The sequence below is a fragment of the Neolamprologus multifasciatus genome, chromosome 11, assembly GCF_963576455.1.
Source record: "Neolamprologus multifasciatus chromosome 11, fNeoMul1.2, whole genome shotgun sequence".
Classification (NCBI taxonomy): Eukaryota; Metazoa; Chordata; class Actinopteri; order Cichliformes; family Cichlidae; genus Neolamprologus; species Neolamprologus multifasciatus.
The window spans coordinates 36,393,691-36,419,234 of record NC_140449.1 but is presented as its reverse complement, the minus strand read 5'-3'; the positions used below and the strand labels follow the sequence as shown (position 1 = coordinate 36,419,234).

The following is a 25,544-nucleotide window of genomic DNA, read 5'->3' as shown; positions in this document are numbered from 1 at the left end:
CTGCAGGCTGTGATCTGTCCGGCTGCTCCTCGATGTGTGGCAGTGGGAGCTGAGTGGGCTCGGGCTGACACTCCGGAGGGCTCGTGCCTGTGACCTGAGCGGACTTGGAGGATTTACAGCTGATCTGCGCGCACCGAGGGTCGCGGCTGCGCACGTGAACGCGCTGAATGTAAGTGTGCTGAAGTTCCGTGTTTTTATCTCTGAACGTGTTTTTACAAAGTTTGGAGACACACTTTCCTCCGGGGCAAAGTTCAGGAAGCCCGAGGACGGACAGCTGCGGTCCGCGGGCGCAGACGCTTTCAGCCGTGTATGGAAGCCCGTTAGTGCCAACGTGCCCGCAGGTGATCCCGCGTGCACACGGTCACAGCTGCAGGATGAGCAACTGGCGTGGCAGAGTCTCTGTCTCTGTGCTGAAAGCTGCACTGGGAGACGAGCACGAACCCATCACCCACATCCCCCCCATCACCCACATCCACCCACCATCACCCACATCCACAGTGTGTCTGAGGCCCTGAGCTGCTCCACGTTCAGGTTGTTTTAGGGGCGTCTGTGTCTCAGGAGCTTCAGCATCCACAGATCAGAAGGTTGGTGGTTCGAACCCTGGCTGCCCCGGTCTGTGTGCCCGACATCGATACTGACCCTGAGTGTGTGTGAACGAGGCGATGAGGAGCGTGTTCTTCCTGCAGTGTCTCAGCTGAGCAGCTGTTGCCCCTAAATCTCGCCTGAAACGAGCGTCCGCTGCTGCGGCCCCGAAGCTTCAGTGCTGGTTCAAAACTCATTTTTATTCTCTGGCCTTTGACTCGGTGGGTCACTGACACTCTTATTGTTGTTTATTGTATTTTAATATCTCTGCTGTCAGCCATGTGTTGTTTTTAAACTGCTGTATAAATAACTTATGTATGGAGGTTCAATGCGGTCTCACTTTAGCACAGGCAGGTCTGGCGCTCATGAGGCCGACCGACGGCGCGTATTTGTCTGACATCACGGCGGCTTCATCTTGTTTGTTTAGAGGGTGGAGAGGAGTTTGTCTCCCCCGCCTCGGCGAGGGGCCTCGGCGAGGCCGGAGCAGATTGTTGGGGGGAGGCGTGATGTATCTCGCGCTGTGCTCAGCATGTGATTAGGCTTTGCTTACAGCGAGTTTCACACCTCAGGTCTGGTTAACGCCTCTGTTGTGTCTCTGCAGCTCGCCGCGCTCGGTCACCCAGCTGCGGTGGACGTGGACCACCTGTGGGCGGAGCATGGCCCGCTGGAAGGAAGGCGCCACCCTCCTGCTGGCTCTGCCGGTTCTGCTCAGCCTGCCGGCGGAGGCCCGACCTCACGGCCCGGGTCAAACCCAGCATGACCACGAACGCCTCCAGAACGTCACGCTGGCTGTCATTTTACCAGAGAACAACACCAGATACCCGTGGGCGTGGCCTCGCATCGGCCCTGCCGTGGACCGGGCCGTTAGGAACATCAACGCCGACCCCACCCTCCTGCCCAACCATCGCCTCGTGTACTTCTTCAAGAACAGCCAGGACAAGGATGGCATGTGCTCCGAGTCCGTCGCCCCGCTCATGGCGGTGGACCTGAAACTCGCCTACAACCCGTGGGCGTTCATCGGGCCCGGCTGCTCCTACAGCTCCTCCCCCGTCGGCCTCTTCACCACCCACTGGAGCGTCCCCATGGTGACGGCAGGCGCCCCGGCCGTGGCGTTTTCCAGCGGGACGTACCTGTCCATCACCAACACGGGGCCAACGCACAAGAAGCTCGGGCGGTTCGCGGTGCGCATCTGCGAGCATTTCGGGTGGCGGGAACAGGTGATGGTCGTCTTCAGCGACAACAAGAAGGACGACCGGCCGTGCTACTTCGCCATCGAGGGTCTGTACATGGAGCTGAGCAACATCAACATCAGCGTGGAGGAAAGCGTGTTCGTGGAGGAGTCCGTGACCTACGCCCAGGTCCTCTCCAAAATCCAGGATAACGGGCGAGGTGAGTCCAACCGGCCGCCAAACGCGCTTCCTGCCAGAGACGCAAACTGGTGTCTGTAGGTGACGCCCCTTCATGACACCTGTACGTTAAGGTCACCTGAATCAAATCAGAGTTTTAACTAAAACTGAACAAACACGCGCGAGCCAATCAGAGAGCTGCTCACGTGAACGTGGCATTTTCGGCACGTGGCGAGCTTCGGTGGCGTGCTTTCTCTTCGATTCCTGCAACTGACGTTATGTGACGTCCACACCACGCTGTTTCCTCGCAGCAAAGGTTATCTAGAAATCAGCTGTGTCAACATCTTGTGTTAGTCCAGAAAAACCAGCAGGTAGATCGCAGCGTGCTGTCCAATCAGAAACCTCCAGAAAAAGTCCAGAAAAACATTTTTCTTTGTAAATTTTACATTTAAATGTTTTTCCTGTGACGCCTCATTGAAGAGCCGCAGGCTGGATCTCTAAAGATCTCACTGCTGGGTTTGAGAGGCCACGTTACTCCTACATTATCTTGTTCAAAGAGAAGATAGAAAACAAAGCTCTGAGCTAATCGACCTCAGTGTTCTCCTTTTTAAAGAATCGATAAACAATCGAAAATGGAATCAGAATCGTGAACATCGTATCAGTACCGTCCCTACAGGTCGGCCGTTTAAGCCAGCTTAACCCGCTAAAACCACAGCGAGTCTCTAACATGACGGGTCCCCACAAAGATATGAATACAGGCTCAGAGGAACACACACACACACACACACACACACAGAAACGATGTGTGTGTGTGTGTGTGTGTTCCTCCTCCTCCTCTCCTCCTGCCCTCCTCCCCCTCCTCCTCTCCTCCTCCCCCTCCTCCTCTCCTCCTCCCCCTCCTGCCCTCCTCCTCCTCTCCTCCTGCCCTCCTCCCCCTCCTCCTCTCCTCCTCCCCCTCCTGCCCTCCTCCTCCTCTCCTCCTCTCCTCCTCCTCCTCCTCCCCTCCTCCCCTTCTCCCCCCTCCTCCTCCTCCCCTCCTCCTCTCCTCTCCTCCCCTCCTCCCCCTCCCCTCCTCCTCCCCTCCTCCTCCTCTCCTCTCCTCCCCCTCCCCTCCCCTCCTCCCCCTCCCCTCCTTCTCCCCCCCTCCTCCTCCTCCTCCTCCCCTCCTCCTCCTCTCCTCTCCTCCTCCTCCTCTCCTCCTCCTCCCCTCCTCCTCCTCCCCTCCTTCTCCCCCCTCCTCCTCCTCCTCCTCCTCCTCCTCCTCCCCTCCTCCTCTCCTCTCCTCCTCCTCCCCTCCTCCTCCTCCCCTCCTTCTCCCCCCCCCTCCTCCTCCTCCTCCTCCCCTCCTTCTCCCCCCCTCCTCCTCCTCCTCCTCCTCCTCCTCCCCTCCTTCTCCCCCCCCTCCTCCTCCCCCCCCCTCCTCCTCCTCCTCCTCCTCCTCTCCTCTCCTCCTCCTCCTCCCCTCCTCCTCCTCCTCCCCCTCTCCTCCTCCTCCTCTCCTCCTCCCCCTCCCCCCCTCCTCTGCAGCAGAGGCAGAAACTCGAGCTGAATCGATGCTGTGGCAGGTTTGTCAGAGAGCTGCAGACTCACCTGTTGTTAAGTCATTTCCTGCGGTGTGTGAGGACAGTCAGAGGATCAGACCTGCGTTCAGGTTTCATGCTGCAGTGTAATAAACCTGCAGCAGCTGCAGTACGGATGCTGGTGCTGAAAGTTCAGTAAGCTGCGTATGTGGATGGTTTTACTCTCTTTAGCCTCTGAAGTCCTGCATGAAGCACAGGGCTTTTATTTTGAAAAACCACTACAGCTTGCTGCCGTAGACCCACATCTGGCTGTTTTTTCTCCGTGACACTCTAACCTGGGTTTCAGCCGCCGTGCAGGTACACCTGCAGAAGAACTCCTGCACTCGGAGCTTCTCCAGCTGAGATCCGTGAGCGGGGATCACGGCCTCGGCCGGGCAGACGAGCTGCCTCCAGGCCCTGATTTTCAGGGTTTTAGTCGTCCACAAAGCGCTCTTCCTGCGTCGCTCGCTGATCGTCTTTTCATCATTTCTGCTGTCAAACTATAACAGCATAGTTTCTCCAGTACAAAGCGAGGAAGCCGTTCGCACACAGAGCAGCAGGAGAGGCTGGGACTGTGATGGATAATTCAGAGGCCGGGAGTTTGTGGGAGTCTGTCGTGAGCTGAGGGAGAGCCCGGGACCTGAGACGTGGCGCCTTCGGCTCGGCCACAGTTTAGCGATGGAGTCATAATCGAGCGTCCTCTATCTGCGGAGGTGCATCAGTGTGTAAACCCGCCGAGAGCTCGAACAAACAGCCAGCTTCCCTCTCTGGTTCCCACAGCGCCAGCAAACCTCCCGACAGCACATTCATTAACAGAGGTCACAACCTGCCGCCTTATAAGGCCGCCGCCGCCGCCTATCAGATCTGTAGGTATTTCCTGCCAAACACACTGAGGCTAATTTTACCTTGTGTCTGCCTTTTGTCTCCTTAATCAAACACTATGAGACCGAGCGAGACAAGCTGAGTACAGCTCAGACGCTTTATTAGGCCTCAGCAGCGAGTCAGCCTCAGAGGTGCAGGTGAGCTGCAGGTGAGCTGCAGGTGAGCTGCAGGTGAGCTGCAGGTGAGCTGCAGGTGAGCTGCAGGTGAGCTGCAGGTGAGGAGTTTGACTCCAGGAGCTCTGCGGTGGGAACATCCGTCTTCTGCAGGCTGCAGGGTGTCTGGAAGCTTCTGGAAGCTTCTGGATCATCTGTGCGTTGAAACGCCGCGCACGTCTGCCCGTCAGCGCAGCCAACAGGACGATTCCACTGAAAGGCTTCACTGAGATAAACCCATAAACAGCTTCCTCCCGGTCAGCAGCAGAATAATCGTCCCGTTGGCTCCAGTCTGGACTCCAGTTGGAGACGTGGGTTCAAAGCTTCCTGTGGGCGGAGGCGTCCGTCCTTTGGTCCCACTGTCGCCAAAGTGCTTGCTCATAGGGGGTCATATGATTGTTGGGCTTTTCTCTGTATCTATGAAGCGCCTTGAGGCGACATTTGTTGTGATTTGGCGCTATATAAATAAAATTGAATTGAATTGAATTGAATTGGTGCAGAGGAGATTTGCAGAGAAGCTCCTGGGACTGAACAGCCCTGCGGCTGATGAACCTTCAGCTCATCAGCCCCCCCTCATTAATAACAATAATAATAATAATAATAATAATAATAATAATATAATAATAATAATGTGTTTGTCCCCAAAGGGAAATCCCTCTGCATTTAACCCATTCAGCAGTGAAGCAGTGGGCAGCACCAGTGCAGCGCGAGGAGCTGTGTGGGGACGGTACCTCGCTCAGGGTCCCTCAGGGTAGCCGCTCATGGGGCCACCACTCCCCCCTCTATCCCAGTCCACTGAGGGGGCAAGCTCTCAGCTCCTCGCAGCTAACAGCTAATAGGAGAGTGGGACTAGTTTCTAAGTCTCAGTGGACCAAAGTAAAGCTGACGAGTGCTGTCAGTGTGAGCTCTTTACAGCGCGTCACTGTGCTGACGCATTCGTGCTCACGGCTGATAACGAGGCCAAACATGATTCAGGACAAAGTCTGTGTTCTCCGTTCTTTAAGCACCGTTTAAGCCTCTTTGGTTCCCAAACTTGTTCGCTGGGCCCCCCTTTGGTTTACAAGAAAAATGCTGCCCCCCCCCCCCCCCCCGCCCCCCCCCCCCCCCCCCCCCCCCCCCCCCGGCGCACACAAACACATCCTCCAACCACACACGCCCATATTTTGCTCCATTGCTGTTTATTTCACACCTCAAACATTTAGTAAACAATTAAGCAAATACAAGTAATCTGCAATAAATTACAGGTAATAAAGTAAACGACTAACTCGCTGCGTCCACACCTACACGGGTGTTTCTGAACACGCAGCTGTTTCGTCCACGTAAACGGCGTTTCGAATCACCGAGAACTGAGATTTTTAAAACTCCTTTTTTGCGTTTCCGTGTGGACGAGGAATACAGAGTTCATCACGTCAAAGGTTTGTGCCTTTATCACGCCACGCTTGGCCACGTTATTGTTTACATGAGAGGAACAGCAGAATGATGGAGACGAAATCCTGTTAATCTGACTGTCTGCAGGTTTACACACAGTTACTGTCCCTCTGTTTACAAAGGCAGAGGCGTCACGCTGTCATTATTTTACTGTAGTTGTTGTTTCCTGTGTAATAATGTTCAACATTGATATCAAATCAAAAATGTCTCTCTGTGCAAAATGGGTTTAAAAACATAAACAGCTGTGGGATCCTGTTTGTCTGTGATTTGAACCGAGGGGACACATCGTGTCAGGATCAGCCTGATGTTATTTGTATCCTGTAACTTTACTGTATAACGAGCAAACATCTCCAACATGTCAGGAGCAGTTCGTCGTTACAGGAAGTGTTTGAACTAAAGATCACGGATGTGGGATCCTGTTTGGGCCCCACACGTTGGGAAGCTCTGGTTTGGCAGCGGTATCAGATAAAACCTGAATGATACGCGTCCCTGATACGCGTCCCTGATACGCGTCCCTGATACCGTCCCTGCAGATCATCCGTCCTACTTTTTTTTTGCTGGTTTTTTGCTTCCTGGTCCCGACTCTGTCACGTTTTGGGTTTTAGACTGGAGACCAGAGTAACTGCAGTTCAACATAGTTTTAGCAAAGTTGATTATATATAATTTTTCTGTACATACACAGTGTGTTTATTTGTATGTGCGTGCGGTTGTTTTTGGTTGCTCTGAGAGAAACGTGCTACGGCGTGGAAGCGCGTCCTCGTCGTTACGTTGCTGATGTCTGCAGGAAGCAGGAGTGGTTCTGGACTCCTGAAGCCACCGAATCAGAAACAACCTGCAGCTCGAACATCCTCTGACGTTATGCTCTCCGTGTGCCGTCGCCATGGTGATGAAGCAAACAGCTCATCCTGAACAAACGTACCCACGAGGCCGTGCTTCAGCCGCTCTGCTGCTTCCTGTCCAGCTGGCAGCGGTTAAAGATTAATATGGTGGAATGTCAGTAGTGAGGGGCCGGGAGGGGGGGCGGGGGGCCGGGAGGGGGGGCGGGGGGCCGGGGGCGACCCGCACATTTATTGCTTCACTTTGGATGATGTCACGGCGCCAAGCTGGAAACCGATTGCAGACGTGGAGCTGAGTGCGCTGGAAAATCAGCTGATCGGCGATCAGATCTGTGCAGGGAGGCTGTCACGATGATGATGTCACGTGTTGTTTCGGCGCCGAACCACCCGGCAGCCTGCCAACGGGTTCAGACACCAACCACCAATCTGCTGCGACCTCTGTCTGTGCTCCTGGTCACCTGACAGGTCATGTGATCTGCGGTCTGCTCGGCCATGTGTGAAGCCCACAGGAACTTCTCCGCTCTGTGTGAAGTAACAGGAAGTGATCAGAGTGGACGAGCTGGTGGAGGATCAACCTGTTTACACGAGAGAGTCTCTCGCATTAACAGCAACAAACACAGCATGTCTTCATCCTGTCTTCCTTCTCTCACACCAACCAATCACAGCAGATGGCCCCGCCCCTCCCTGAGCCTGGTTCTGCTGGAGGTTTCTTCCTGTTAAAAGGGAGTTTTTCCTTCCCACTGTCGCCAAAGTGCTGCTCATAGGGGGCCATATGATTGTTGGGTTTTTCTCTGCATGTATTATTGTAGGGTCGACGTTACAGTATGAAGCAGCTTGAGGTGACTGTTGTTGTGATTTGGTGTGTAAATAAAGCTGAATTGAAAACCTTCAGCCTTTAACTCAGAGGAACGCTCTGGAGCATTTCCTGAGCGTCTCAGCTTCAGCCTGGTTTAAACGCCAATGACACGGCGACCTTATTGGATCTGATTTCATGAAGCTTCACGTTCGGATGGAGCCGATACCAGAGGGCCCAGAGGGAATTCTGGGACAGGGATCCATCGCTTGCTCGGTCGCCCCGAAGCTTCCACGTTTGCTCGTCAGTACAGAAATAAAAAGCTGAGAAAGGATTCAGGACGATTTGGTTTGTGTGACGCTGACAGGAGCCTGCAGAGCTGCAGGAGCCACACGTGCACGTGCCTGAGACCTGGACGTGGAGGTCGTGCAGAGGTGAACGCTGGTGTCTGTCTGCAGCATTTCTGCTTCGCATGTCCTGAAAGAGGAAGCAGCAGAAACCTGACACAGGAGGAGCGCCGCCCTCTGACCTCAAAGGAAACCCGTGCCAGTACGAGAAGCTGGATGAGGCTCCGACTCCATCGTTTCCTCAGAGCGAAGCTTCCTGTTCCTGCGAGGTCACGCTCAGATGCAGACGGCGAGCCGGTGAAGCGGTGGCAGCTTGGCCTGCGCTCTGCTGCTGAGTAAACGAGACGTCAGCTCTGAGCTGACCGCAGCACAGCGAAGCCATCAGGAAGATTTAAAATGGCAGCGTCATCTCTGAGCGGAGGGTCAGGAGACCGCACGCATCAGCAGGATGGCGAGCTTAGAGCGCTCGTTAACCTGATGTTTTCCTTCCGTTAGGAAAAACCCGAGGCTGTGGCTATTTAATGCAGCCACTGTGTCAGCGGCAGATACAAACACAGCTACATTACATCACGTCCTCCTGACCCAGACAGGAAACGACGGAGCGCCGTTTCCGTGGAAACCCACGAAGACTCGCCCGACAGCTGCAGCAGCAGCTGAGTCACAAACATTTCTCTGAGTTCACTCATTTTTTCCGTCTCAGTCAAAACACAAAGCTGCCCTTCAGACAGCGCTGTTAAGCTCCTCCTCCTTGTTAGAGGGGGCGGAGCGTGAAGCCTGGTGAAGCAGAGACGGTTGAACATGTGGATTGTTTCCTGGTCAGTTTGGGATTCATCACATGGTGCTTTATGGTTGACTGTGGACGCTGATTGGCTCGGTCACCTGAGTAGTCTCAGCCAATCAGAGTTAAGCCTTCGTGACTCGAACATGAAGATGAACCAGTTCGAACACAGCTTCTTATTTCTTTATTTTTACGACATTTTCACATCGTAGATACAAACTGAAGACATTAAATATACGAAGCAAGATCTGTGGAATATGTAGCAAAGAAAAAATATAAATAACTGAATCTGTTTTTTAGATTCCTGTAAGTAGCCTGAGATGGTTTCACCTCACAGGTGAGCCTGTCAGGGTTCGTTGGTGGAGTTTCTGGCCTTCTTAATGACGTTGGGACCATCAGGTGTGCTGGGCAGCAGCCAGGTTGCTGCACAGCTGACAGCTCTGTTTGACAACTGTTAGCATTCATATCATGGCAACAACCAATCAGCTGAGAGAAACAACCGTCCATCATTACTGTAAGAACTGAGGGTCCGTCAGTCTGGAAAATTGCTAAAACTTTGAATGTGTCCCCAAAATCCATCAAGCGCTACAATGAAACTGTCTCACGTGAGGACACCCCAGGACAGGACGCCCCAGGACAGGACGCCCCAGGACAGGAAGCCCCAGGACAGGAAGCCCCAGGACAGGAAGCCCCAGGACAGGACGCCCCAGGACAGGAAGCCCCAGGACAGGAAGCCCCAGGACAGGACGCCCCAGGACAGGAAGCCCCAGGACAGGAAGCCCCAGGACAGGACACCCCAGGACAGGAAGCCCCAGGACAGGACGCCCCAGGACAGGAAGCCCCAGGACAGGACGCCCCAGGACAGGAAGCCCCAGGACAGGACACCCCAGGACAGGACGCCCCAGGACAGGAAGCCCCAGGACAGGACGCCCCAGGACAGGAAGCCCCAGGACAGGACGCCCCAGGACACCCCAGGACAGGAAGCCCCAGGACAGGACGCCCCAGGACAGGACGCCCCAGGACAGGAAGCCCCAGGACAGGAAGCCCCAGGACAGGAAGCCCCAGGACAGGAAGCCCCAGGACAGGACGCCCCAGAGCCCCGTCTGCTGCTGAGGGTAAACTCATCCGAGCCACCAGCCTCAGAAATGACAAGTGAACAAGTTGAGAATCGTTCACACAGAAAAGGTGAACGATGGTCTCTACGTGCATGGTTCATGCATTTGAGCAGGTGTGCTGCTTTCTTCAGACGCAGTTTTACAAACCCCAGATGTTCTTTCGTGACCTTTAACCTTCTGTAGAGTCTGAGATGGAGCTCCATGGATCGCTCTCGCTGCAGATTGTTTGGAGGTAGTCTCATAACCAGGTGCTTCTGTCACATCACTGCTCAGCATCGTGCTAACACGTCTCAGTGCTGCAGAAACAGGTGCTCACACCTGCTGATGATCCATTAATCAGCATCAGCAGCACCTGGCTGCTGCTGACTGTGGAAGCACTTATTGGCTGTGTCCCAGTTCAGGGTCTGCAGCCTCAACGATCCTCAAGGGCCGCGCACTCAAAGACCGCTAAGGCCGGAAGTGCGAGGCTTGTGAAATGAGGCGGTCTAGCCTCCGTCGCGCTGCCCAGGTTGCCTAGCAACCATGATGCTAACAGCTGGAAACGCGTCATACAGCTTTGTTTGACAGAAATGAAGGAGAACATATTTTGTTCATTTGTTTGTTTGTTTCTACACGAGCTTTGATTAGTTGAGTATCTGAGGCTGAAACCACAGGACTGTAACACATGATTGTTGGGCTTCATCCCTGTACTGAACAGTTATTTAAGATTAGCTAGTAAATAACAATCAGCTAATGTTGTTCATGAGACTAAAATCAGTGTAAATATAATCTCGCCAATATTAAAGTTATAATTTCAATCATTATTAGTTATCACAGCAGTCAATGACTCTGTGTCAAACACTGAGCTTCAGTAAAGATTCAAGCTGCATTCATTTATATTTCCTGCCACCTTAAATCTTCACTCAAAGACAGGTTCCTGTGACACTGTATATATAACTGTGTTATATATGAGAGACAAATATTGTTCTTTTATTATGTTGGCATTACTACATTTGTCTCAGTGCTCACTTTAAATATCCATGAAATCATCACATCTCTGTCTGATTAAGCTCAGCTATTGAACGGTGGATATTTAAAGGCTTTAAAACCAAGTTAGTACAAACGTCACTAATGTCACATGACTTTGCAGACATGTGGCCAACAGGAATGTTTTAATGTTCTTCATTATTAAACATTTGCACATAAATAAGTGACATAATATTCAGGAATTACTTAAAGTTTACTCTTCGGGCGCCCCTCTTGAATTATCCACACCCACCGCCATGCATTCTGGGATATGTTGGGCCACAAAGTCTACACCGCCACGTCCTTAAAATTCAGGGAAATGAAGGACGCATTTGAGGGCCGCAATTCGAGCAGCCTTCGAATTGGGACAGCCTTCGGCGCGCCGCTGTAATCGACCTTAAAATGCGGCCTTTAAGGCTGCAGACGCTGAATCGGGACTCAGCCGTTGTTCCACAGAACTGCAGAAAGTCTTTCTGACGTTACAGAGGGATGGATGGGTGGATGCTTTTATTTTGAAAGCTGATTTACCTCACTTCCAGCTTCCCTCTGCGAGCACTGAACAGCAGGAAATGATTAATTATTCAGTCATTGCTGAGCAGGAACGACCTTTAACCCTGTGTGGGTGCGAGCATGTGTGTGTGTGTGTGTGTGTGTGTGTGAAAGCATGTGTGTGAAAGCATGTGTGTGAAAGCATGTGTATGTGTGTGTGTGTAGCATTAATATGCATGGAAGAAAAGCTTTTCTTGAACATCTACACATCAGAGATGGAAGTGCAGAGATATTTTTAGTTCAGCATTTTTATTGCAGATAGAGACAATAACACACACAGACACACACACAGACACACACAGACACACACACACAGACTCGCACAGAGACACACACACACACACACAGGTATTGGGTTTCTCTGAGCTGGGCCTCTGAAAGCTGTCGTGCTCTCAGGGTCACTTCCTGCTCAGAGGTCATTACAGTCTGAAACAAAGGGGGAGGGTCGATGTCACCATGGAGACTTCCTGTGGCTGCAGCATCCACGCTGCTGGAAAAGCCATGAATCAGAGAAAATAACACAAACAGTCGGTTTATCCACAGCGATGTGTTCACCGTGAGCAGGCAGCCTCCTCTGCACATGCTCAGAGTGTACCTGCTGACACCACCGGGTGACGGTCTGAGAGTGGTCATGATCACGATGCGGGAGGGGCATTATTAATTTTACACGTCCTTCTGTTACTTGAACCTCAGATTCAGGACGAACAACATGGTTTCCGTCCTGTCGTGGAGCGCTGGACCAGCACGCACCCTCTCAAGGATGCTGGAGGGTGCACAGGAGTTTGCCCAACCATCTACATGTGTTCTGTGGACTTGGAGAAGGCATTTGACCGTGTCCCTCGGGGTGTTTTGTGGGAGGTGCTTCAGGAGTATGTGGTGTCTGGCTCACTTCTACGTGCCATTTGACCCTTACACAACCTGCCCTTTGTCACCGATTCTGTTCGTAGCCAAGTGGTGGAAGCTTTCACATCGTGGTCTCAGAATCTCATCGGGAGAAGTTAGCGGGAGACAGACGGATTGGTGCGGCGGCTGCAGCGATGCGGCGGCTGCAGTGATGCTGCACCGGTCCGTCGTGGTGAAGAGGGAGCTGAGTGTAAAAATGAAGCTCTCAATTTACCGGTCAATCTACGTCCCTACCCTCACCTACGGCCACGAGCTGTGGGTAGTGACCGAAAGAACGAGATCGCAGATACAAGCGGCAGAAATGAGCTTCCTCCGAGGGGTGGCTGGCCTCTCCCTTAGAGATAGGGTGAGAAGTTTGGCCATGTGGGAGGGGCTCAGAGTAGAGCCGCTGCTGCTCCACATCGAAAGGAGCCAGCTGAGGTGGTTCGGGCATCAAGGATGCCTCCTGGGCGCCTCCTGGGTGAGGTGTTCCAGGCATGTCCCACCAGGAGGAGGCCCCGGGGCAGACCCAGGACACGGGGCAGACCCAGGACACGCTGGAGGGGTTATATCTCTCAGCTGGCCTGGGAACGCCTTGGTGTTCCCCAGTCAAGCTGGAGGAGGTGGCTGGGGAGAGGGAGGTCTGGGCTTCTCTGCTGCCTCTGCGACCCGGCCCCGGATAAGCAGAAGATGGATGGATGGTGTGAATGCACACAGAGCCATACCCCGGGTCATGGTAACGAACCCGCCTGAACTCAGGGTCAGGAGCTCTGATGCCCATCGTGGTTTGATAAACCTTCAGCTCCACCTGAGCCACCATCCTCAGGACCTCACAGAGGTTCTCACAAACACACCTGCAGCGTCCTCCTACCTACCTGCTCGTGTTACAGCTGCGGCTCGTTGCTGACAGGAAACCCCACTGTGTGCATTCCACACGTTTTATTAGAAATCAAAGTTGTTACTTTATATTATATTGTTACATTTACACAAAAGCAGAAATCTATCATGAAGATATTTTTCACCAAGAATGTAAAGCTTGTTTTTCATGATTTATTGGGGTTAATAACACTCACCTTCAGTCCATTTACAGAGCGTAACAATCAACCACTTGTGCTGAAATCCACAAAATCTGCTCTGACACAACCTCAGGTGTCCGTTGCTACTGACAACAAAGAAAGCTGTTTTGATGCTATGGACTGAGGCATATGTTAATTGGGTGAGGGGCGGGGCTATGTTATACATTCATTTTTACAATTTATATATTTAATGTTAAATGTAGCTTATGTACATTATTTTAGGGTGTCACATGTCACCACAGTAGCTCCGCCCCTGAGTCTAAGGAGTGTCGTTGCGACTTCATTGGTCAGCGTGTTTGTTGACCTTAGCCAAAAAATCTGTGTGAAACTCTGCACTCAAGCTTCAAGTTACAAGCTTCAAGTTACAAGCTTCAAGTTACAAGCTTCAAGTTACAAGTATGAATTTCGACCCTACTTTTCTTCCTTTCAGCTGATTGGTCAATGTCATGTCAATCACAAATGTAACGATCCAATCAGAGAACAGATGGGTTTGGCTGTCAGAGGGGCTTTTTTGAGCTACAGGTCCTTGAAGGATAAATGCGCTTTCACGTCTCTTATCGCCACAGCATGAAGGAAAACATCTGTAAAGTAAACTCTTTCTCACAGGTTGACGTGCTCACACAGGGACCTCCAGAGCGTTTTCAAAGGCGCCGTCGACCTCGGAGGGGAGGCAGTGTTGACGCACTCTTCACTAGTCGGGACAGTTACAAAGCTTTCCTCGTTCTGAATGAGCGATACGTTTTTATTAAACATTTGAACATAATACAAACTCTCGTAGAGGAGATAAAGTCAGAGAGATGCATGTTTTGAAATGACAAGGATCAGGTGCATCTAGCACACCTAGAGCGGTCGCTAAAAAGCGATGTACAAGCAGAGCTCGCTCGTTCGCTCTTAGTTAGCGGTGAGCACGGCGCACGCCGCGTCCGATGTGAAACGGCCTGCATAGTGTGACTCACAGCAGTGGTCCTGGGTCAACCCTGATTTTGTGTTAAAGTAATACTAAAGTAATGATGGTGTTGCTGAACACTGGTACACCACAGCTGTGTCCTCTCAACAGCTGCCAACAGTTAAAGGACCAAACTGTATCACCCTTCAAGGACCTGCAGCTCAAAAAAGCCCCTCCCACAGCCAAACCTGTTCTCTGATTGGATAGTTACATTTGTGTGTGTGTGTGTTTGTGTGTCTTTGTATTGTGATGTGTTTGGTGGTGTTTTGTTTGGTGGTGTGTGTGTGTGTGTGTGTGTCGTGTTTGTGTGTTTGTGTTGTGTGTTTGTGTGTGTGTGTGTGTGTGTGGTTGTGTCGTGTTTGTGTGTGTGTTTGTGTTGTGTTTGTGTGTGTTGTGTGTGGTGGTTTGTGTGTTTGGTGTGTTGTGTTTGTGTGTTTGTGTTGTGTGTGTGTGTGTGTGTTTGTGTGTGTTTGTGTTTTGTGTTGGTGTGTGTGTTGTGTTTGTGGTGGTTTGTGTGTGTGTTTGTGTGTGTGTGTGTGTGTGTGTGTGTGTGTGTGTGTGTGTGTTTGTGTGTGTGTGTGTTTGTGTGTGTGTGTGTGTGTGTGTTTGTGTGTGTGTGTGTGTGTGTGTCTTTGTATGTGTGTGTGTGTGTGTGTGTGTGTGTGTGTTTGTGTGTGTGTGTGTTTGTGTGTGTGTGTGTGTGTGTGTGTGTTTGTGTGTCTTTGTATGTGTGTGTGTGTGTGTGTGTGTTTGTGTGTGTGTGTGTGTGTGTGTTTGTGTGTGTGTGTGTGTGTGTCTTTGTGTGTGTGTGTGTGTTTGTGTGTGTGTGTGTGTGTGTGTGTGTGTTTGTGTGTCTTTGTATGTGTGTGTGTGTGTGTGTTTGTGTGTTTGTGTGTGTGTGTGTGTTTGTGTGTGTTTGTGTGTGTGTATTTGTGTGTGTGTGTGTTTGTGTGTGTGTTTGTGTGTGTGTGTGTGTGTGTGTGTTTGTGTGTGTGTGTGTGTTTGTGTATTTGTGTGTGTGTGTGTGTTTGTGTGAAGCTTGAGTGCAGAGTTTCACACACAAATCCTGATTTACAAGCACAAAATATTTATGACCACACAATTTGAGCCCATATGTGTGTGTGTTTGTGTGTGTGTGTCTGTGTCTGTGTGTGTGTGTGCGTGTGTGTGTGTGTGTGTGTGTGTGGAAGAGCAGTGCTGGGTGTTTTCTAGAGAAACACCAGCTCAGGAAGTGTGAGGGTGATGGAGGAGGGTGATAGTTGTAGATGGAGGTGATGTAGATCAGCGGTCTCCAACCTTTTCTGCGCCACGGACCGGTTTATGCCCGACAATATTTTCATGGACCGGCCTTTAAGGTGTCGCGGATAAATACAACAAAATAAAACTAGTACTAGTACCGAAAAAAGAAGATTTATTCCTAACACACGTGAAAAGACCCAGGAAAACAGAGTAACGATAAAAACGATAAAAACGATAACAAAATAACGCTGAAAACTGATAAAAACCCTGAAAACTATACATTTCACACCTGAGCCTCAACTCTCACGGCCCGGTACCAAACGACTCACGGACCGGTACCGGGCCGAGGCCCGGGGGTTGGGGACCGCTGATGTAGGAGTACCAAAGGTGCAGCTACCAGGAGGCTGACTGTCCAATCAGACTGCATTTCCCTGCAGAGGTGAAACCTCATTGACTGAGGCAGGTGAGGTGTTGCTTGTCAGCGTGACATTAGAGCAGGTGTGGAGCAGGTGAGCTCAGCCATGCAGAGGGGGGCAACCCACAGGTCTGTGCTGCGCCGTGGGCTGACTCTGATCTTCATCTGTGACTCTCTCTCCTCCTCAGTGGTCTTCGTCTGCTGTTCTCCTGACGTCTTCAGGAAGTTGATGGTTGAGTTCAGGCGGGAAAATCTCACTCACGAGCAGTACGTCTTTTTCTATCTCGACGTGTTCGCCGACAGCCTGAAATCTGAACACCGCCAGCCGTGGCGCCGCGGGGACCGTGAGGACGCTATCGCCAAGGAAGCCTTCCAGGTATGGCATCAGTATCCAGGAGGAGGTTAGTAGTTAGGGCTGGACCAGGTGACCCTGAATCCTCCCTTAGTTATGCTGCAATAGACGTAGGCTGCCGGGGATTCCCATGATGCATTGGGTGTTTCTGCTTCACTCACTAGAGTTAACAGACCTCTCTGCACTGAGTCATACTTGTTATTAATCTCTGACTCTTTTTATTTCATGTTTTTTCTTTATTTTTACTACATTTTTACATCGTAGATACAAACTGAAGACATTAAATATACGAAGCAAGATATGTGGAATATGTAGCAAAGAAAAAAAGATAAATAACTAAATATTAGGGGTGCAATGATACTCATATCGATGTTGAACCGTTCGATACAGTGCTTTTGGTTCGGTACGCATATGTATGAACAATACAACATTTTTAATTTATTTTATCAACTTTCCTTCTGACGATGCTGCCTGTGTTGAGCGCTCAGTGGATCTGCGCTCGACAGTGCAGCCTAGGCGGAGTAGTCGAACGCAGATTCACTGAGCGCAGCGCAAGCTAGCAAGACAGAAGCTAAGCTCGTTGCAACATGGCAAATTGAACCTCCCCCACCCTCATTCAGATCTGGCCTTTGGAACTATTTTGGTTTTCATGTGACGTATGACCCTGAAGGTAAGCGCGTCATGGACTAAAGTAAAACAGTATGTTGGATGTGCCAGCAATGCTCAATTACATTGGTGGGAACTAGTGGTTAGCGCAGTTAGCTCGTTAACGTGTTGACGCTGGGGCTGGACGGAGATTTGCCGTGTTGTGGCGTTAACGTCATTTCAGATTAACGCTGACAGCACTAGTGGGAACACAACGAATATGACTGCACATTTACGCCGACATCATCCTCGTGCAAAGACAAGTGGAAGCAGACAAAAACAACAAGCAGCATGCTACAAACTTTACCCGAGTCATTTAGACAGCCGTTAGCACATGATTCTCCTTATGGGGACCTGATATGTTTAATATGCTGCTGAGAATATAGCCCAGAAGAAGCGTATAGTAGAGCTTTTATATTGAAAGAGACATTTCTCTGTAATAAACTCTCTTTTCCAAAGATGAGTGATTTCTCTATCAGATAGATTTATTATTTTATTACTTTGTTGTTTCAGCAACATTAAATTTAAAAACTGTACTTTTCAGTTAAAATATATATTTATAATTTTAATAAATGACAAATTAAAAAGGCGTGAACATTTTTTTGTATCGAAAAAATATTGAACCGAACCGTGAATTTTGTGTTTCGCTGCACCCCTACTAAATATGTTTTATACACCGTGTTCCAAATTATTATGCAAATTGTGTTTAAGAGTCATAAAGATTAAATAAGTTGTTTTTCAGTTAAATGGGATTGTGTTTCAGAGCTCTTTGGATGACTGAAATCAGTCTCGGACTCCTGTGATCATCGGTTTGCCAGCTGAGCCCAATTAAAGGAAAACTACTAAAGAAGGATGTTCCACATTATTAAGCAGACCACTGTTTTCAAGCAGTATAGGAAGGAAAATGATCTCTGCTGCTGAAAAGCATGAAATAGTTGAATGCTTTGGACACGTAATGAAAACCTTGGCTGAGTCCGAGCACACATCCTGCAGGTAAAGGCACAATGATGCCATTACAAAGCAGCAAACATATTTGAAGCTGCTGGTGCCTCTTGAGCCCTGTGAACATCAAGCTGTAGGATCCTCCAGAGACCTGCAGCTGTGCATAAACCTTCTATTCGGCCACCCTTAATGCTCACAGCAGAAACAGCTGCAGTGACCCCAGAGCTACATGAAGACTAATCTTCAAACAGTCCTGTTCACTGATGAGTGCAGCGCAGCCCTGGATGGTCCAGATGGATGCAGAGGTGGATGGTTGGTGGACGGCCACCATGTCCCAACAAGGCTGCGACATCAGCAGTGAGGAGGTGGAGTCATGTTTGAGCTGGAATCACGGGGAGAGAGCTGGTCGGCCCCTTTAGGGTCCCTGAAGGAGTGAAAGTGACCTCTGCAAAGGATGTGGAGTTTCTGACCACTTTCTTCCACGGTAGAGAAAACACCTCTGCATCGTTGGCTGCTATCGGCGTAAGAGGAGAGAAACTCATGGTGTGGTCCCCGTTCTTCCCCATTCTTCAGGAAACACTGAGGAATGGACATTAGACCAGTGGACATCTGTGCTTTGGTCTGATGAGGTCAAATTTGAGATCTTTGGTTCCACCTGCCGTGTGTTTGTGTGATGCAGAAAGGTGAAGGATGCAGGGTTCCCACTGTGAAGCTTGGAGGAGGAGGTGTGATGGTGTGGGGGGCGTTGCTGCTGATTTATTCCAAACTGAAGGCACACTGAGCCAGCTTGGCTACCACAGCATCCTGCAGCAACACGCCATCACATCATATCAACACCACAATGACCCCAAACACACCTCCATGCTGTGTGACCAACACAGCGACGGAGTGCTGCGCCCGATGGCCTCCACAGTCAGCTGACCCCAGTGGAGATGGTTTGGGATGGAGTGCAGAGTGAAGGCAAAGGACCAACAGCTGCTCAGCATCTCTGAACTCCTTCAAGACTGTTGGAAACAGGAGACGAGCTCATGAAGCTCGTGGAGGATCGGCTGGATTCTACGAGGAATGTAATCAAACGTGTTTTGAGTTATTTCACACTTTTGACTGCTAGTGTACATCACAGGTCATAGGTCGGTCTCAGGTGACCCGAAACTCCTCCTCCTGTCTGCAGAGTCAGGTGGGTGGAGTTTGTAAAGCAGTGAAATGATTGGATGGATTTACTGTGCAGCTCTGGGCTCTGTGTGCTGCACGTGGACCTCGCCGTGTTTGTTCTCGCAGCTCCTCGCAGGAATGCGAGGAATCGCTCGTCACGTGTAGCTGCAGCTTTAAACATCCTTCAGCGGTGTGAGAGAAGAAACACTCACTAATCTGACGACTGCTGACGACTTGCAGCTGCACCTGGAGAGCCGTGCGTCCTCACGGCTCGCCCTCGTTATGGAGCAATCATGCAGAGGCGCTGTGATCCTGGAGGAAAGGTCACGCTGATTAACCCAAATCTCTGCCTGACTTCATATCACAAATATGAGCTTCAGATGAAAAGCCCAAAGTTTCCAGCGTGATCTCCCACCTGCTCCTCCTCAAACACCAGCACGACATGATTTCCATCAGCGCACATTTACTCGTGACAGAGAACAAACATTTAAACACAGAAGATCTGCACAAGTCAGCGAGCCGAAGAGAAACAGCTGGAGGAAGATTTAAGGGTGAGCTGGCAGCAGGTCGGTCACATGGTCTCTCAGAGGTTCTCCAGCCGGTTTCACGTTCCTCGCTGTGGACATCATCGACACAGCGTGATGTCATCAGCAAACTCAGAGCATCAGGAGGAATCTCTGTGCGCAGGGAGGAGCTGTGTGTGTTACTGTGTGTGTGTGTGTGTGTGTGTGTGTTACTGTGTGTGTCCTCTGAGCAATGGTGCGACTCCCGGCTGACACGGGACGGTTCGTTGGGGAGGAGTCACGGGAAAACGATGTCTCCACGTCAGCAGCAGGATCCTGGTGAACCTTCATTCTGTTCACTTCCTGTTAATCATAGTGAAACATTAGCTGCAGTTCACCTAGGGGGCGCTGTGAGATCAATGTGAGCTAAACAGAGTGTATGGATTTTTGGATAAAAGCACTCTTCCTCCTTCACTTCCTCTCAGTGAAGCTAATTCTGACCATAAAACACTAGCATGCTGCTAACGCGTGCTGATTGTGCTGTGAAGGTTTTAGGACAGGTGTTTCCACAGTTAAAGCCCAGCAGGAGCTTCAGGTGTGCAGCAGGAGCTCCAGGTGTGCAGCAGGAGCTCCAGGTGTGCAGCAGGAGCTCCAGGTGTGCAGCAGGAGCTCCAGGTGTGCAGCAGGAGCTCCAGGTGTGCAGCAGGAGCAGCTGTGACCATTTCTGTTGAATGTTTATAAATCGCAATTTGTATTCATTTTTGTTTTTTCTTTAAAGTTGTAAGAATATGCTGACCTCGTTTTGTTTGTAAATTTGTAATTAATTAATTGGAAAAGTTTTGGGAAGTGATTAGTTTATTGGCTCATGGACCCTCCCATTGATCAGGGGATTACGAGCGCCCTGGAGGGGTGTGGTAAATGTTTTTTGTTTGCCAAATGTCAGACGGGACGACGGGAGGGTTTAAAAACTGATTTTTTGACCACTTTTTGAACTTGTGAAAGCAAATTAAGTTAACTTTTGTTTAATTTTAGGTTGTAAGAAATTATTTGGTTGATTTTTGTTTTCCTGGAAATAAACGCCATCTCATTTTAAACAATGGAGTCAGAAGTGCTTTCTACCCTTGGACCTTTGGAACATAAAAGGGCGTGATGGGAGCTGCGGGGTGAAGGCGACGCTGTCAGGAGGCTGCTCGCTTCACGCCCCAAACCAAAATGGAGGACGCTGTAAAGCGCCTCGCGGTGCTGTGACGTCTCTAACAAAAAGCGTTTACTGCAGGAGAAAACCTGTGAAACATCTACAGGTGGAACCACTTCTGCTGAGCTCGACAGCGCCCCCTATGGAGCAGGAAGTCCCTTCAACCTGGACGAGCTCGATGGAGTTAGAAATATCCTGTCTCAGAGTGAAAAACTAGTTCATGCATTTATTACTTCCAGGCTGGACGACTGTGATTCATTATTATCAGGAAGTCCTAAAAACTCCCTGAAAAGCCTTCAGTTAATCCAAAATGCTGCAGCAAGAGTCCTGACAGGGACTAGAAAGAGAGAGCAGATTTCTCCTGTATGGTGCTGTCATCCATCTTTTATGTACAGTGTGTGCATTTGTGCAGCTCTGATGGCGTCTTCCTCGCAGCACGTTTACTTCCTGTTTCATGTGGAAGCTCATAAATATTTGATCTGATTTCCTATAAAAGCATGTAAAACATTAATTATGGATCTGTGATGCGCCCTGTGTTGCTGAATCCTCATTGGTTACAACAAAGACTCACAATAAATCTGTGTTTGTTTCCAGAGCGTGAAGATCCTGACGTACCGAGAGCCTCAGAACGCCGAGTACCAGGAGTTTGTCCAGAACCTGAAGACGGACGCCGAGGACATGTTCAACTACACCATCGAGGACTCACTGGTCAGTGTGTGTGTGTGTGTGTGTCTCTGTGTGTGTGAACGCTGACCCTGTGTGTGTGTGTGTCTGTGTGTGTGTGTGTGTGTGAACGCTGACCCTGTGTGTGTGTGTGTCTGTGTGTGTGTGTGTGTGTGTGTGTGAACGCTGACCCTGTGTGTGTGTGTGTGTGTGTGTGTGAACGCTGACCCTGTGTGTGTGTGTGTGTGTGTGTGTGTGTGTGTGTGTGTGAACGCTGACCCTGTGTGTGTGTGTGTGTGAACGCTGACCCTGTGTGTGTGTGTGTGTGTGTGTGTGTGTGTGTGTGTGAACGCTGACCCTGTGTGTGTGTGTGTGTGTGTGTGTGTGTGTGTGTGTGTGTGTGTGAACGCTGACCCTGTGTGTGTGTGTGTGTCTGTGTGTGTGTGTGTGTGTGTGTGTGTGTGTGTGTGAACGCTGACCCTGTGTGTGTGTGTGTCTGTGTGTGTGTGTGTGTCTGTGTGTGTGTGTGTGTGTGTGTGTGTGTGAACGCTGACCCTGTGTGTGTGTGTGTCTGTGTGTGTGTGTGTGTCTGTGTGTGTGTGTGTGTGTGTGTGTGAACGCTGACCCTGTGTGTGTCTGTGTGTGTGTGTGTGTGAACGCTGACCCTGTGTGTGTGTGTGTGTGTGTGTGTGTGTGTGTGTGTGAACGCTGACCCTGTGTGTGTGTGTGTCTGTGTGTGTGTGTGTGTGTGTGTGTGAACGCTGACCCTGTGTGTGTGTGTGTGTGTGTGTGAACGCTGACCCTGTGTGTGTGTGTGTGTGTGTGTGTGTGTGTGTGAACGCTGACCCTGTGTGTGTGTGTGTGTGTGTGTCTGTGTGTGTGTGTGTGTGTGTGTGTGTCTGTGTGTGTGTGTGTGTGTGAACGCTGACCCTGTGTGTGTGTGTGTGTGTGAACGCTGACCCTGTGTGTGTGTGTGTGTGTGTGTGTGAACGCTGACCCTGTGTGTGTGTGTGTGTGTGTGTGTGAACGCTGACCCTGTGTCTGTGTGTGTGTGTGTGTCTGTGTGTGTGTGTGTGTGTGTGTGTCTGTGTGTGTGTGTGTGTGTGAACGCTGACCCTGTGTCTGTGTGTGTGTGTGTGTCTGTGTGTGTGTGTGTGTGTGTGTGTGAACGCTGACCCTGTGTCTGTGTGTGTGTGTGTGTCTGTGTGTGTGTGTGTGTGTGTGTGTGTGTCTGTGTGTGTGTGTGTGTGTGTGTGAACGCTGACCCTGTGTGTGTGTGTGTGTGTGTGTGTGAACGCTGACCCTGTGTGTGTGTGTGTGTGTGTGTGTGAACGCTGACCCTGTGTCTGTGTGTGTGTGTGTGTCTGTGTGTGTGTGTGTGTGTGTGTGTGTGAACGCTGACCCTGTGTGTGTGTGTGTGTGTGTGTGTGAACGCTGACCCTGTGTGTGTGTCTGTCTGTGTGTGTGTGTGTGAACGCTGACCCTGTGTGTGTGTGTGTCTGTGTGTGTGTGTGTCTGTGTGTGTGTGTGTTTCTTGCAGATGAACATCATTGCTGGCGGCTTTTATGACGGCCTGATGCTCTACGCTCACGCTTTGAACGAGTCCATGTTGGCGTCCAACAAGCGTCCGAACGGGAAGGACGTGACCCCGAGGATGTGGAACCGAACCTTCCCGGGTCAGTGCTCGCCGCGCGTCTCCTTTAAAGCTGACGCTTGCTGTTCCCACCTTTGTGACGGAGGCTGTGTGGTGCGACTGTGCAGCACAGCTGTGCTGCAGGTGTGTGTGTGTGTGTGGGGGGGTGTCAGGGGGGGTCGTGGTGTTCTGTGAGTGACGGGTGGGGTTGGGGAGTGAAGCTCGGGTGGGGGGATTGAAGTGATGATGGTTTGGTGTACGGGGCGATACGACCCAGAGTTCAGCTGGATGGTGAAATATCTCAGTCACAGCTGTGATGTCACACGAGCACTTTTATTAACCTGCAGAAGAAGAAGAACAAGTTACTCAGAAATTAACTATCAGCCTTCATTAAATAATAACGCTCCATAAATAAAAGAAAACATGTTGTTTTTGTGCAAACAAAGAGCTCAGAGCTGTAAACTAACAGACGCTGAGCGTAACAAAGATTTCACAGCTGCTCTGCGCGACCGACAGCCTGCAGTTTGAATCCTCTTCCTGTCTCTGAGCCGTCTGTGGTCCTTCACGCTCACGTACGGTAACATTACGCTGAAGCAGAGTACGCATCACTCCGCAGGCTCCTCGCCAGCCGTAACGCTCCAACAATCCATCAAGCGCTGCGGCGCCGTAGCAAAGTCGAACCAAAAGCCTGTGATGGGGTATCGCCCTGTTTCCTGTTCCTCTGCAGCAGCGCCGTAGGTGCTTCGTAAGCGCTGATCCCGGCGCTGTGACGTCAGAGCTCAGCCGTGATGAATGAGACGAAAACAGAAAACACACAAACCGGCTAACAGAGGCACGCAAACACGGCGAGGCTCGATCAGACGCCCTTTGACAGGTCGGACCCGTTTACCCGCCGTTTGCTGTGCATGTCGGGACCATTTGAAGGGCCTGAGGTCAAAGGTCATCAGGGGTCATCAGTGAAAGAAAGGACACGCTCAGTCTCATTCCTACAGAGTTGCGTGGTTTCTGGGTCCGCTGATCAACGCAAACGCGTCATAACTCGCCGCTGAGCCGCCGGCGGCTCTGAGCGTCATCCTGCTGCAGACCAGCGCGTGAACCGCCACAGGAAGGAGGAGGCCAGGTGCATTACTGACCTGCAGAAGGGCCGGCTTGCAGAGGAGAGGACAGGTGACGTCCTCCCTCTCCCCGCCTGCGGTGCACGCCATCCTGCAGGAACACGGCAGCGAGCGAGCCGACTCCACAGAGCTCATCGGCTCAGCTTCTGTGGGACATTCTGGAAAAACCGTCACAGCATCCCAGTGACCGTCTGAGGTCAGAGGGGTCTGAGGGGTCTGAGGCGTCTGAGGCGTCTGAGGGGTCTCAGGGGTCAGGTGGAAGGCGTGAAAGGCTTCAGGGCTGTGATGTCAGAGATGCTGGTCGTGACTGAAGCTGAGAGCGTCGTATACAACCGCGAGTCGTGATGACGTGACGGTCTCCCGTCCACATCAAAATGTTTCGATGACCGTCAGCATCCCTGCTGAGACGGAGGAGAGTGACCTTTGACCTTTGTGACATGTCTAAAGTGCCAAACAGCAGCCGTTGGTTGCAGTTAGAAACACCGACAGGTGAGACCCAAGCAGACGTGGGCTGGTGCCGCTCCGCCAGGTGTGGCGGTGCAGGTGAAGGTGTGCAAACGCAGCGCTGCTCCGGGGAGGTGCTGATATTCACGAGGCTTAGTGAGCGCTCCTCTCTGATGTTTCTCCGGTTACCTCCTCGCTGTCAGCCCTAAAAATATCTTGGAAATCGAATCATGTGAAACCAGAGTCCTGCTTTCAGCCTGTGCTCCACCCGCCTGCCTCTCCTCTGCTCCGTCCTGTCCACATCCATCACGGCGAGGCCTCGTTAGCGTCACCGTGTCTGCGCCCACGCAGACGAGACCGCCTCCATTTATGCCTTAATGGTGTTCTCGTAAAAGCATCAGAGGTGATTTACGCTGTTGACCACAAAGTGTTGGTCATGTGACAGATCTGTTCACACCCTCAATTATTACAACAGCCAATCAGAGCGAGTCTACTGAAGAGATGGCGAGCTGGGGAAATGGTCGGGCCCAGACTGTCACCCGCCCGACTGAAAGGATGGAGATGTGATTTGTGGAGGCTGCGATCGTGTCCTGACTGGAGCAGATCCTGCTGAACGCTCTGTGGCCGACGTTATCACGTTTCCCTGCGAATGAACCGTGAAGCACTTCCTGTGAAATGTGACTCCTGCTGGAGGAGGCTGGTCTCCTCCTTCCCCGAGCTGAACCTCCCTCTGTTTCCAGGACAGCTGTCACTGAACCCGGTCTGCACGCAAATGAAGTGTTGATGAGCGCAGACGCCTGCAGGGCCGCCACGCCGGACCCTCGTCTATGTGTCGTCTACTGCGGGCAGCTGAGGTTTCATCCTGTGTGATGGGCCTGTTTACCTGCTTGAGGAGTTCAGTCCTAATGAGATCTGTCAGTCTTCTAATCTCTGATTTATAAGCCGTTAGATGAGGTGATGTGGTTACCAA

General features: G+C 51.1%; 1 protein-coding gene across 1 annotated transcript in view; it reads left to right on the top strand.

Moving 5' to 3' along the window:
- LOC146509245 (atrial natriuretic peptide receptor 1-like) overlaps positions 1-25,544 on the top strand; it is a 54,217-nt gene continuing 28,673 nt past the window's right edge. The window contains exons 1-5 of the mRNA XM_085177443.1: positions 1-169; positions 1,184-1,971; positions 16,119-16,306; positions 21,314-21,427; positions 22,923-23,058. Coding sequence (XP_085033569.1) covers positions 1,239-1,971; positions 16,119-16,306; positions 21,314-21,427; positions 22,923-23,058 — 1,171 coding nt within the window. The 5' untranslated portion in view covers positions 1-169; positions 1,184-1,238. The remainder of the gene's footprint in view (positions 170-1,183; positions 1,972-16,118; positions 16,307-21,313; positions 21,428-22,922; positions 23,059-25,544) is intronic.